The following is an 11741-nucleotide window of genomic DNA, read 5'->3' as shown; positions in this document are numbered from 1 at the left end:
GCCATTTTTTGGGTGGTTAATACATTTTTGTTCTTTATAAACAGTTCAAAAGAATGCTGAACCGGGAGCTGACACACCTTTCAGAAATGAGCCGATCAGGGAACCAGGTGTCTGAATACATTTCAAATACTTTCTTAGGTAAGATATTCACCAAGAAAACTGTTCCACAACTGAATACTTTTTAGTATTAATTTCTGCAACCTATCTGGGAATATTACTATGTGAGTTTGGAATTGGGTTAAGTCACAGAAAAGCAAATCCATTTAAAATAAGAACCGAAGACAACCTTTAAGGTAAAAAAAAAGAAAGAAAAGAAAGAAGGTTTTGTTTTAAAAAACGAATTAAAATATCCGTCAAACAGAGAAGGTTATTATGGGCTAGTTGAATTTATATAGACCTCAGGCCACTCTTTATCTACCCACCCACCTTGGTCTCTGTCAAGACCTCTGAAAGGGTGGGAGTGGGGGGCTGTGATCATCCAAACCTTAGGGACAATTCCAATTAGCTCCTCTGATGTGCTATTCTTTCAATTCTTCCAATAACTGGGCTTTGAGCAAAAGGTGATTTGACCCATGATAACAGGCTTTGGAAACTGACTACTGCTTTGCTAAGGTATTTCTTAAAGATAAATTGGAAGAGGGCAGAAAGAATCATTACCTCTCTGAAAGAGGTGGCCTTCTGCAAGCAGCATGCTTATCTCCCTGATTTCATACTTACCTTTTATCCTCTGCCTTCACATTGCTAGTATTTAAAACATGGCACTGACAGGAAGGGTTTGCAGCCGTGCCTAGTGACTACTGTCATGCATCCTGTTTGATTACTAGGAATTTCTAATCTTGTGTTTAAAGCCATTCCATTGCATATTTTTCTTATATCAGGCCTGCAGGATCTGCCAATCTGTACTTCAAAGTGAATGGGTAGCATTTAGACTCTGATCCTGTTGACTTTCAATTATCACTGCACTATGCTTGTTTAGCAGAATTCCATTTTCCAGGGAAATGACCTATCCTTACAGCTGAACATTACACCTCTCTTTTTGGCATTGCTACATATCCTTACATCAATGAACATTTGCCTGGACATCTTATGGAAACACATACCTCTTCTGGTTTTATTTTAAAAAAACATTTCTATTTCCCTAACACCAAAGCAGTTCCTGCTATCAGCAGATCAATCTTCGATCAGCCTAATACAAAGCTCACAGCACTTCTCTGTGGCCAGTGGGCACTGACGTGATTGACAAGTGCCTTTCCAACTATTTCCAGTATGTGGGTATCTGCAGCACCTGGTTTTCCTCAGCGGCAGTTGCAACAACCTTTGTCAGAGAACAAAGAAAAGATTTTTTCATGTAGCCTAGTTCCAAGAGGAGCTAGAATCTAATCGAACAGAAAGCATTATATACTTATCCTTATCTTCTCCATTATTCCCACTTTATTCCTTTGAAGACAGGCATCTTCTCCTGTCCATTTTAAATATGCTCTGCTCTGTGAAACACCCAATCATTTTTCATAACCTAGGGGCCGTTTTAGGGACATTTTACAGGTTAATGACTATGGTAAAGGAGAATAAAATTAATAGATGCAAGAACTCATTTTTGTTTTTGTAAACATTGCATGTTAAGATACCAAGGCTTGTCTGTCTTCTCAAAAAAGAATCTGAGCACTGGAGTAAAGCTGCAGGAAGTCTCTGAGCCTGTCATCACCCAAGGTTGCACCTAAGCAGTCCTCTTTACTTGTCCCCTCTTTCACTAATGGCTTACCAAGGACCATGAGAATATTTTAGTATACCAATTATTCTTATTTTAGCATCGAAGGCTATCAAGTGAGAAAGCTGAGAAGATAATAAAAATGAGTTCTCAGTCTCAACACTGCATCTCAAGAATTAAGAACTGTCAATTCTGTGGAATATTTCATTTGCTATTGAAGTGTATATCTTGAGGAAAGCCTATCATCTGGCTTCTCTTTATTCCAAAATTAAATTACCAAGAGCAGGTTGTTTGAGGAAGGCTGTTAGAATCTCAGTCCGTACACACCTAGCATTTGGAGGGTTTTGAGTGTGAGCATGTGTTTGTGTGCATTTGTATACATGAATGTGTGCGTGTACAAGGTAGACCTGATCAAACTAGACAGACGGATAAAAATTTTAAATATTCTTCAGAAAATTTAGGGAGAAAAAAGTCCATCATATAAGCAAAAGATTCATCAGCTACCTCAGTTGTAAAATGGGAATACTGGAGTAGATGGCATCCTCAGTCCATTCCAGCTCTAACTTTCTGTGACTCTGGTATGGACGGAGTTTATCATTTTACTAAGACAAACCTGGCAACCCAGACTCTCTGGAATGGATTGTAGGCTTATAGTTTGATAATATTCAAAAGCAAACAAACAAACCTTGTTTCCAAATAGCAAGTGCAAGACATGGAACTCTACTTTCTGTCCTGTGAGCATGCTGGGTATTCCTGGAGGACTATGAAATCTTCTTCATAAAATGTCAGATCTGAAAGGGACTTTAATGGCTTCATCTAGTTTCCTTATTTTCCAAGAAAGAGAACTGAGGAACAGAAGGCAACTTAGCTTGACCAAATTAATTTGTTGGCTAAAGTGTTCTAGGGTCAGAATTAGGACTTTGCTCTCTTGACTCCTAAATCTAAATACCTGTCTATTTACTGAGATGACTGAGGATGTCATCTACTCCAGTATTCCCATTTTACAACTGAGGTAGCTGATGAATCTAAATCTAAATACTTCTTTGGGAAAGAAGGCTATTAGGCTGTCAGAACATATAGAAGAAAATCACCTTTAAGTAATAGATGTATTCTTTGGGGAAAAGTCTTTGGGAATCAGGATTGCTGTACCTAACAATAAAACATTTTATTAACAACTTCCAGTAATATAAAAGGCTCTTAGAGCACAGCTCCAAGAGTATAAAATGATAAGACCTTATTGATTACAGTTAAACTTGAAGAGCAATATCACAGTAAGAGTCACTGAAAGTTACAATATGTCATCCAGGACAGAGGGAAATCCCCCATTGCAGGGCTCTGTGAAACTTGTGTGTTTCATTTAAGAGGATGGTATTCAGATAGACAGCCTGAAAGGCAGGTGAGAGACAATCAGTGCAGACACTCTGTGATGGTGATATAGGATAATGGGCTCAAGTTGCTGGTACAGGAGGAAGTAAGGACTCAGGGGGTAGGAGCATAGATTAAAGCAAGATCTTTAGATGTGATATTACAATTTAGTTAGTATTGCTACAAACAGAGCAAAGTCACCCCTTTAGATCCCCGACTTACTGTCGGGGGATTGAAAATCTTTCCTACATCTTGAAAATCTTGAAAAAGAATTTAGGAATTTTGCAGGATTAAATGCTGCAACCTAGCCAAGAAAGCACCTCCAATGATGTCATTATCAGAGTTTTGATGTGACCATTTCTTGCTTCTGTTTATTTCCTTATTTATTTTGTACAGTTCCACTGTTTCCCCATTGTAGTCTGATCATTCTATAAACGTAAATTCACAAACTGTTTATTATGATTCTTTGAGTGTATGTTTCAGGTTATTTCCGTATGGCGCTGGCTAAGCATTTAACAGGAAATTCAGAGTAGGGAAACCCATCAGTTGTTCCAATGCCTGCATAGGGAAACACCCATTAATGTCAAAATGGCATTCTCTGCAGGTAATGGGTTTCTTCTTTATTGTAACATCCCAGACAGAGTAGTGGTTTGGCTCAATGACTCCCTGTTGCAGGGAATCTTTAATTAAACACAGAGAAAAAGCTGCTAGTTTCACTACAGATTTTTGTGTCTGCATTGGCACAGAAGAATCCAACAGCTTCTTTAACCAGAATGGTAAAGAATGACATTAGGAGAGGCAGGGGTTATAGTGGCCTTTTAGCAAAAGTAGTCATTATTAGGAGTGAGGTGACAGGGAGAAAAGTAAATTCAAAAATAATGCCAATATAGTTTTGTGCCAAAGACTGAGAGACCAGAAAGAGATTTTAACGGGAACCTTAAGGGGCCTGGGTTCTATGCTATTAAATCACTGTCTGGAACAAGGTAATTGCAAAATAAATATCTGTTGAATAAATTGCCCTTTGAGCTTGGGAAAGTTGCTGACTTCATCTGAAAAATGAGTGTGTGGGATTATTATTGGTTCCCAAACCTGGCTCTGACCATCAGAGTCACTTGGACAGCTTTTTTTTTTTAAAAATTGGTTCAGTAGGACTGGGTGGGGCTCATAAGTCTGTATTTTTCAAAAGTTCCCTGGGTGATGCTGAACCATGCTGGAAACCCCTAAACTAATCAAGATGACCACTAAAATTCTTCCCTAAAGTAGAGTCATAGGCTGATGAATCGAGGAGGTGGGGGACACCCAGAGACAGCACTGAGATTCCAGGGATAGAGAAAACCCTTGCTCCAGCCCTGCAGCCAGGTGCCCAGGGTCCAGAACAGCTGCTTCCGCATCTGTCTCGGGGCTCGCTTTGCTTTGATGAGTTGTCCACAGGGTCCTGTGAGCAGGCGGAGGTCTCTAGGGAGAACATGTGACTATGCCATCAGCTGCCAGAGTTGAGAGCAAATCATCTAGATCCCGGCAGGCCATCTGGAAACGTGTCATTTTCAAATGGGGAAGTTGTCTTTGGATTCATTTTCGCTGAAACAAGTAGAGATAAATGTAGGAACTTTTGGAAGCTGCATTAACTCTTTCAGCCACAGGGTCTCATTTAGTTCAGTGACGTAGCTGTCGAGCACTTTAATAAATGATAGCCTCGGTGCACCCACAGGCATATCTGCGGCCTGAGAGTTGATGCGTTTTGAAGAACTCTCAGGATCCATCCATCCCCCTGTGAAGTGAAATAGAATATTTGATTGCTGATGTTTTAATCTCATGATATAGAAGAAAGAGCTTTTGAGCATGTAGATATGTTTCTCTCACTAACCCCGCTGCTGCTGCTGCTGCTGCTGCTGCTGCTAAGTCGCTTCAGTCGTGTCCGACTCTGTGAGACCCCATAGACGGCAGCCCACCAGGCTCCCCCGTCCCTGGGATTCTCCAGGCAAGAACACTGGAGTGGGTTGCCGTTTCCTTCTCCAATGCATAAAAGTGAAAAGTGAAAAGGAAGTCGCTCAGTCGTGTCCGACTCTCAGTGACCCCATGGACTGCAGCCTACCAGGCCCCTCCATCCATAGGATTTTCCAGGCAAGAGTACTGGAGTGGGGTGCCATTGCCTTCTCCGCTCACTAACCCTAGCTCTGCTATTATCTTGTTGTAGCAGAATTTTTTAAAAGATTAAATGAGATGATTATAAATATTTAATATGCATATTTTAATAAATGTAATGCCTGTTACAAATGAGAGGCATTGTTATTATTCATGGGATTCATAGACGCAAGGTATGAAATAATACTGAAAGTATAGTCTTTGTCTAAACCTCAAATGGTAATAAACCAAAGCTTTAAAGTAATCATTCAAAGATTATAAACCATTCATTTTTCTAATATATATGCCACTCATCTAAACTGAACCTAGCTACAGTTATATGGATCTTTTAAATTAAAAAAATAAATACAAATATAATAAAGTGAGCAAAACATAAAGCATGTTTTTATTAACCTGGGCTTGGCTACATGAACATTTTTGATTATATACACAGACAAGTTATTCATTTTAATGAGAAATTTACATATAAATGTTGATGTCACACCTTGAAAATGTATGAGTGTAATTCCCCCAAATCACCCTGCAAACAGAAGACCTGGGATTGAGTTCCAACTGCCATTCTTGAACAAGTGATTTAGCTCCTCTGGACCTCAGTTGGCTGCTTTAGAGATTAAATCACCTATCACAGGATTGTCCTGGAGGTCAACTGAGATAATGCTAGGATAGCCCTTCCTAAGGTGTGCTATCCATGACAGACCATTAGAAGTTGTTTTGAATATTGTAATGGGTTTTCACTGGCACACAGGGGTTCTCATTGGCACTCAGGGACTGAAAAACCTATTTTTTTTTTTTTTTTTTTGTTATTGCAGACAAACAGAATGACGTGGAGATTCCATCTCCCACCCAGAAAGACAGGGAGAAAAAGAAAAAGCAACAGCTCATGACACAGATAAGCGGAGTGAAAAAACTGATGCATAGTTCAAGCTTAAATAATACAAGCATCTCACGCTTTGGAGTCAACACGGAAAATGAAGATCATCTAGCCAAGGTGTGTACAAGCTGGGTGTGTGCACATGTGGCGCTGCTTTACAGCAGACAGATGCCCAAAACCTTTTAGAAAATGATAGTGGTCGCTTTTGCTTTATTATTAAATAGTATGATGAGGCTGATGTGCCCTGTTTTTCCATTGCGGTACACCTAGTTAAAGACCCTTTTTTTATACCAAAAGACCAGATTTTGACCTAAGTTGGGTTCATTAACTCACGAATGGAGAATCCTGTTGAACACGTATTAGGAGAATCCAAGGTAAGGGCAGTAGGCAGGACTGAATTATCCCAAAGGATATTTCAGAGACTGTATGCAAAGGATCAGTAAGAAAATATGTACTGATTGGCAGAACTGGAGAAGAGATGAGAGAAATTGACAGCATTGACTCTTGAGCCCTAACCCTAGTAGTAGAGGAAGGCTCAGAAAGAATTCATACCTCTTCTCGGAGGCTGTGCAAGGTGACTTTTCAGCCTTGTGAGAATATGAAATGAGATCAAATGTACATTCAGTGAGGCGGCAGCTGAAAGATGTCATTAGCGGAAGGCTGATTACATATCAGGCCAAGACTCTACGGAGAGCCTGTATTCCTAGTGTGTGCATGCTAAGTCACTTCAGTCATGTCTGACTCTGTAGCCCTTTGGACTTTAGCCCACCAGAGCTCCTCTGTCGATGGGATTCTCCAGGCAAGAATACTGGAGTGGGTTGCCAAACCCTCCTCCCCCTGTATCACTTACTCTGGGCAATAATTAATAATAGAATAAATTGCTCCTTTAATCAGATAATCTTGGAATAATCCCACAACACAGGATGGAATGATGTTTCTTCCAGGTCTTTCTGTAGCCCAGAAGCTCTAGGAGATAATGGGTGACTAGCATCTTCATGACCTTTTACACTAAATTAGGGTTGATTCACGTACATTCTAGCAGCTAAGTCTCCTTGACCTGGTTCTCAGTGATAATTAGCAAAGGGCAGAGGAGTTTTCTAGCTGAGATTGTTTTCTAGTTGTTACTGATGGACCAGTGAGCAGAGAAGGGGAGCTACAGGGAAACAGGGCTAGGATGACCTCTAATCACTTGTACCTACTTCTGAAAGCAACATTGGTTGAGGACTGACATGGCAGAAAAATTATAGGCCAGCAGCCAGATTTACAAATATACACACACTCTCCCTCTTCTGAAAAATATATACAAAAGCGTGTAACTAACATGAAGAGGACACCCAACCTCCCAGACCATTCCATTTTCAAATGTTCATGTAACTGGAACACCAAATAGATACTCTATAGACTGAGTCAACTCGTGCCCCCAAAATAAATGAAAACGCTGAGGCCTGCTAACAAAAGTGTTTTTATTTCTAAATTTCTCTCATTTTGATGACAGGAGCTGGAAGACCTGAACAAATGGGGCCTTAACATCTTCAATGTAGCTGGATATTCACATAATAGGCCCCTAACATGCATCATGTATGCCATATTCCAGGTGAGTAAATAGGAGTGAATGTTGGTTATCCAATTGGATCTTCTTTATGGTTTTTTTTCCATCCCAGTTTACCTTTCTGATTTGGCTTTTCTTCATCTTTGGACATCCACTTATTTATTTTTTAATCCCATTTTGTTATACAGGAAAGAGACCTCCTGAAGACATTCAAAATCTCATCTGACACCTTTGTTACCTACATGATGACTTTGGAAGACCATTACCATGCAGATGTGGCGTACCATAACAGCCTACATGCTGCTGATGTGGCCCAGTCAACCCATGTTCTTCTTTCTACGCCAGCTTTAGATGTGAGTAGTTATGATCTGGTTTGCATACCTTGCCCATCCTCTTTAAAAAGTACCATAGAAGATATGATATATTTAGAGAAATAATGTAATTAGGTGATTGTACATACTTGAACTGGCTCTTTATATTATGTATAACATGTATCAATCAGGTTATTAATATAAGTGGATGACATTTCTACTTGCTTTCTGGTATTAGAGTAGCCTTTCCTTTGCCTCTTTTACATTTGAAAAAATATTTAATTATCAAGCTGGTAACAGGGAGCTTTATTTTTCATTGTGTCTCCAGTACCTAATAAGTATCTAGTTTGACATCTAGTGTATAGTCTGTATGTGCTGATCTGAATTGCTGCCACACTATCCCAGGCACTGTGAGAGAGAGCACAGAAATATAATATAAAATGTTACCAATAGTTCCTATCGGGCTTCCCTAGTGGCTCAGACAGTGAAGAATCTGCCTGCAATATGGGAGTCTGGGTTCGATCCCTGGGTTGGGAAGATTCCCTGGAGGAGGGCATGGCAACCCACTCCAGTATTCTTCTGGAGAATCCCCATAGACAGAGGAGCCTAGTCAATTACAGTCCATGGGGTCACAGAGAATCAGACACAACTGAGTGACTAAGCATACAGTTCCTATTAATAATAAGCATCCATAGGCTTATTCTCCTAAGAGTTCATAAAACTGATTCTATGTATTGAAGGAAAAGTAACTGAAAATCTAGAACTGAGGATTTAATAATGCTGAAGCAAATAGAGATAGCATTCCATCTTGTCTGATATCTTTCTAGAAGGTAGCTGTGGCTGCTTCCCTCACTGACAGTACATTTGTATATATCAATATATGCAGCCCAGGGGGTCCAGCAGGCCATACTCTCCCTTGACAGATGGCAGTGGTGGTTAGGTATTTCCAAAATGTGCAGGCTCACCCAGGAAGAGACTGTCTATGCCCTAGCCCAGACCACTTTTGCACGTTCAGCTTGGAGGGTGAAGAAAGATTAAATTGACCCCTGCTCTATTGCTTGGATTCCATATATTCTGAGAAATGAATTCCAAGAAGTTAAGACTGTTTTATTTCCCTGAAGGAAAAAACAATATTATTTTTATGTCCGTGTAAGTATCACACGGTGGGACAACACTGCTTATCAACTATCTATCGCTGTTACTACTATGTGGCAGGGGCTTCCCTGGTGGCTCAGTCAGCAAAGAATCTGCCTGCAATACAGGAGATCTGGGTTCAATCCCTAGGTTAGGAAGATCCCCAATATTCTTGCCTGGGAAATCCCATGGACAGAGGAGCCTGGCAGGCTACAGTCCGTGGGGTCAAAGTATTGGACACAACTTAGCAACTAAACCACCACCACTGTGTGGCTAGAAATTGATTGTGAGTGCCACAGATGTTTAGAGAAGGAAGAGTTAAATGTGTGTGTGCATAATTTGATTTGAAGCATCAGAGATGTAAGTAACCCCAAAGGATGATGAAAGACATTTCAGCCAGAGGAAGACATTTTAGCCAGAAGCAAGTTATACCTAAATAAATACTAGGTTTAAATCATTGTGTACAGGTGGGGCAAAGGAGGCTTCACAGGAGTTGAGTACTGGGCATCAGGTCTCACTTATTAGAAATGTTCTCATATTCTGTCGAGAGTAATCACTGAGTGGATAGGTATTTATTGAATGTATGAATGGAAAGTGCAAAGGCTTCTGACCACACTACAAGGTTAGTTTTTAAAAAACAACTTATTGGCAGTCTTATAAATCTGGAATTTGGCCTTACTCAGCCTGAAAACATACGAAGGTTTTTATGTCTCTGGGAGGAGCCAGTCTGACTTGCTTCTTTGACCTGTATGTGCTTGCGTTACATAAGCACTATCCTGCCCTACCACTTATCCGAGAAACAAACATTGGGTACCACCTGATCTTTTACTATAAGCATTCCCCGAGCCACAGCCTGCAGGCTTGATGTGCACATTAAGAGACCTTGTGATGATGGACAGAATCTACATTGAATTGAATTGTGTATTGAGAGATTATGTAAATCAACAAACCACATGAATGAAATGGGGTACCTCAGTGTGAAGCTGAATCAGCAGGCTAGGCTAATGGAACACGGAATTCAATGAGCTCATTTTGCTCTACAGGCCGTCTTCACAGATTTGGAAATTCTGGCTGCCATTTTTGCAGCTGCTATCCATGACGTTGATCATCCTGGAGTCTCCAATCAGTTTCTCATCAACACAAGTGAGTTCACCACTAGAATAGTCATTCGAGATAATTGTATGATTCACTGCTTCATTTTTTTCCTCCTAATGTTTTCATTATGGATAATAATAAGAGTAATAATGAGGTCATCCTTCCATTCCACTAGACTAGTTAGACCTTTCCTGGATACTGTGTCCAGTCTAGCAACATCATTTTGAGCTGCATGGAGAACTTGGGAAAGGTCAGAGGGGACCCATAAAAAGCACTCAACGTTTGGAAAATACAATATGTGAGGAAAGAGTACCTGATGTGGAATTATCTAGTAAGGACAAGGAAAGGCTTGGGAATAACGTGGTAATGATTTTCAGGATTATGCAGTGCTCTCACAGAGAGCATGGTGACCCACTAGTGTCCCTTTCTACAGAGGAAGCAGGTCCAAATGTTGGCTCTGAGCATGCAAGCCTCCAAATAGAAATAAGACTCCAGAAAAAGCACTGGAATAGGCTTCTACAATTCAGGGTGGACGGCTGGGTCATTAAAAGTCTCCCACCCTCTCTTCCAACTGCGTAGGTTTGATTATGGACTGGTCAGTAATATGGACTGGTCTGACTTCAGTGACCTTCAGGGTTGGTCCAACCTTAGGATCCCAAGCCCTACTTGAAGCATTTATCATGCTCAAAACATTAAGTATCCATGCTAATGAAAACCCATGATTTTCCCCACCATTTCTAAATGCTGAAAACCTAAATACTTTTCTCTTCTGAGAATATTGTTATCTTGTTGTGGTCAAGATTAACATCAAGTGCTGACAGTTTTAAGAAATGTTGGAGCTACTTGTTGTCAAAGAGCCCTTATCATCTTTTATCATCAGAATATTTGAATGACTAGGTATGAGGTACCTTGTTTATTTTACCTCATTTTTCCATTGAAAGAACATAATCTCTGGGCAGCTGCTTGTCTGTGTGAGTTATATCAGCTGGTGTATTGTGGCATCATGAGTCATCCCATATATAGGCCAGTTCACACAGAAAAATGGCCTTTCTGCCAGAGCCATGTACAGCATTACAATACATAAAAGCCAGCTTGCAGATCTATGCTGTTGATCACAGGATGAACGAGGCAAGAGTGCTGAAATGACTTCACATTTCCCACCACCTTTTCTGAAGATGTAACTCAAAGCACAGTTAAAACAATGGTTTATGACTAATAGCACCTACTGCTAGTAACATATTATCATCACTTGACTATTATTCTTGACTAGGAGAAAATGTGGCTTCAAGAGTTTGATGACCGTGTTCTCAACAACAGATCAGGGCGCTGTTCAAAGGATGCCTGTGATTTTTCTGTGTGAAAGGCAGGCTAGAAACTATAGTTTAGGTATCCACATAATGCAGTTTCTGGCATTATAGGGCCCTAGGGCAGAAAATCGGAGAAGGCAATGGCACCCCACTCCAGTACTTTTGCCTGGAATATCCCATGGATGGAGGACCCTGGTGGGCTACAGTCCATGGGGTTGCTAAGAGTCGGACACAACTGAGTGACTTCACTTTCACTCTTCAC

General features: G+C 40.4%; 1 protein-coding gene across 4 annotated transcripts in view; it reads left to right on the top strand.

The window, feature by feature from the left end:
- Positions 1 to 11741, top strand: part of PDE4B (phosphodiesterase 4B) — a 539031-nt gene that overhangs the window by 520007 nt on the left and 7283 nt on the right. For all 4 annotated transcript variants that reach the window (XM_070786388.1, XM_070786389.1, XM_019957311.2 and 1 more), the window contains 5 exons: positions 45 to 138; positions 6022 to 6200; positions 7579 to 7677; positions 7821 to 7985; positions 10121 to 10220. In XM_070786388.1, the coding sequence (XP_070642489.1) occupies positions 45 to 138; positions 6022 to 6200; positions 7579 to 7677; positions 7821 to 7985; positions 10121 to 10220 (637 nt within the window). The remainder of the gene's footprint in view (positions 1 to 44; positions 139 to 6021; positions 6201 to 7578; positions 7678 to 7820; positions 7986 to 10120; positions 10221 to 11741) is intronic.

Source organism: Bos indicus, chromosome 3 (genome assembly GCF_029378745.1).
Source record: "Bos indicus isolate NIAB-ARS_2022 breed Sahiwal x Tharparkar chromosome 3, NIAB-ARS_B.indTharparkar_mat_pri_1.0, whole genome shotgun sequence".
Classification (NCBI taxonomy): Eukaryota; Metazoa; Chordata; class Mammalia; order Artiodactyla; family Bovidae; genus Bos; species Bos indicus.
Note: the sequence above shows the minus strand (reverse complement) of the source record. Positions and strands in the feature narration are given on the sequence as shown.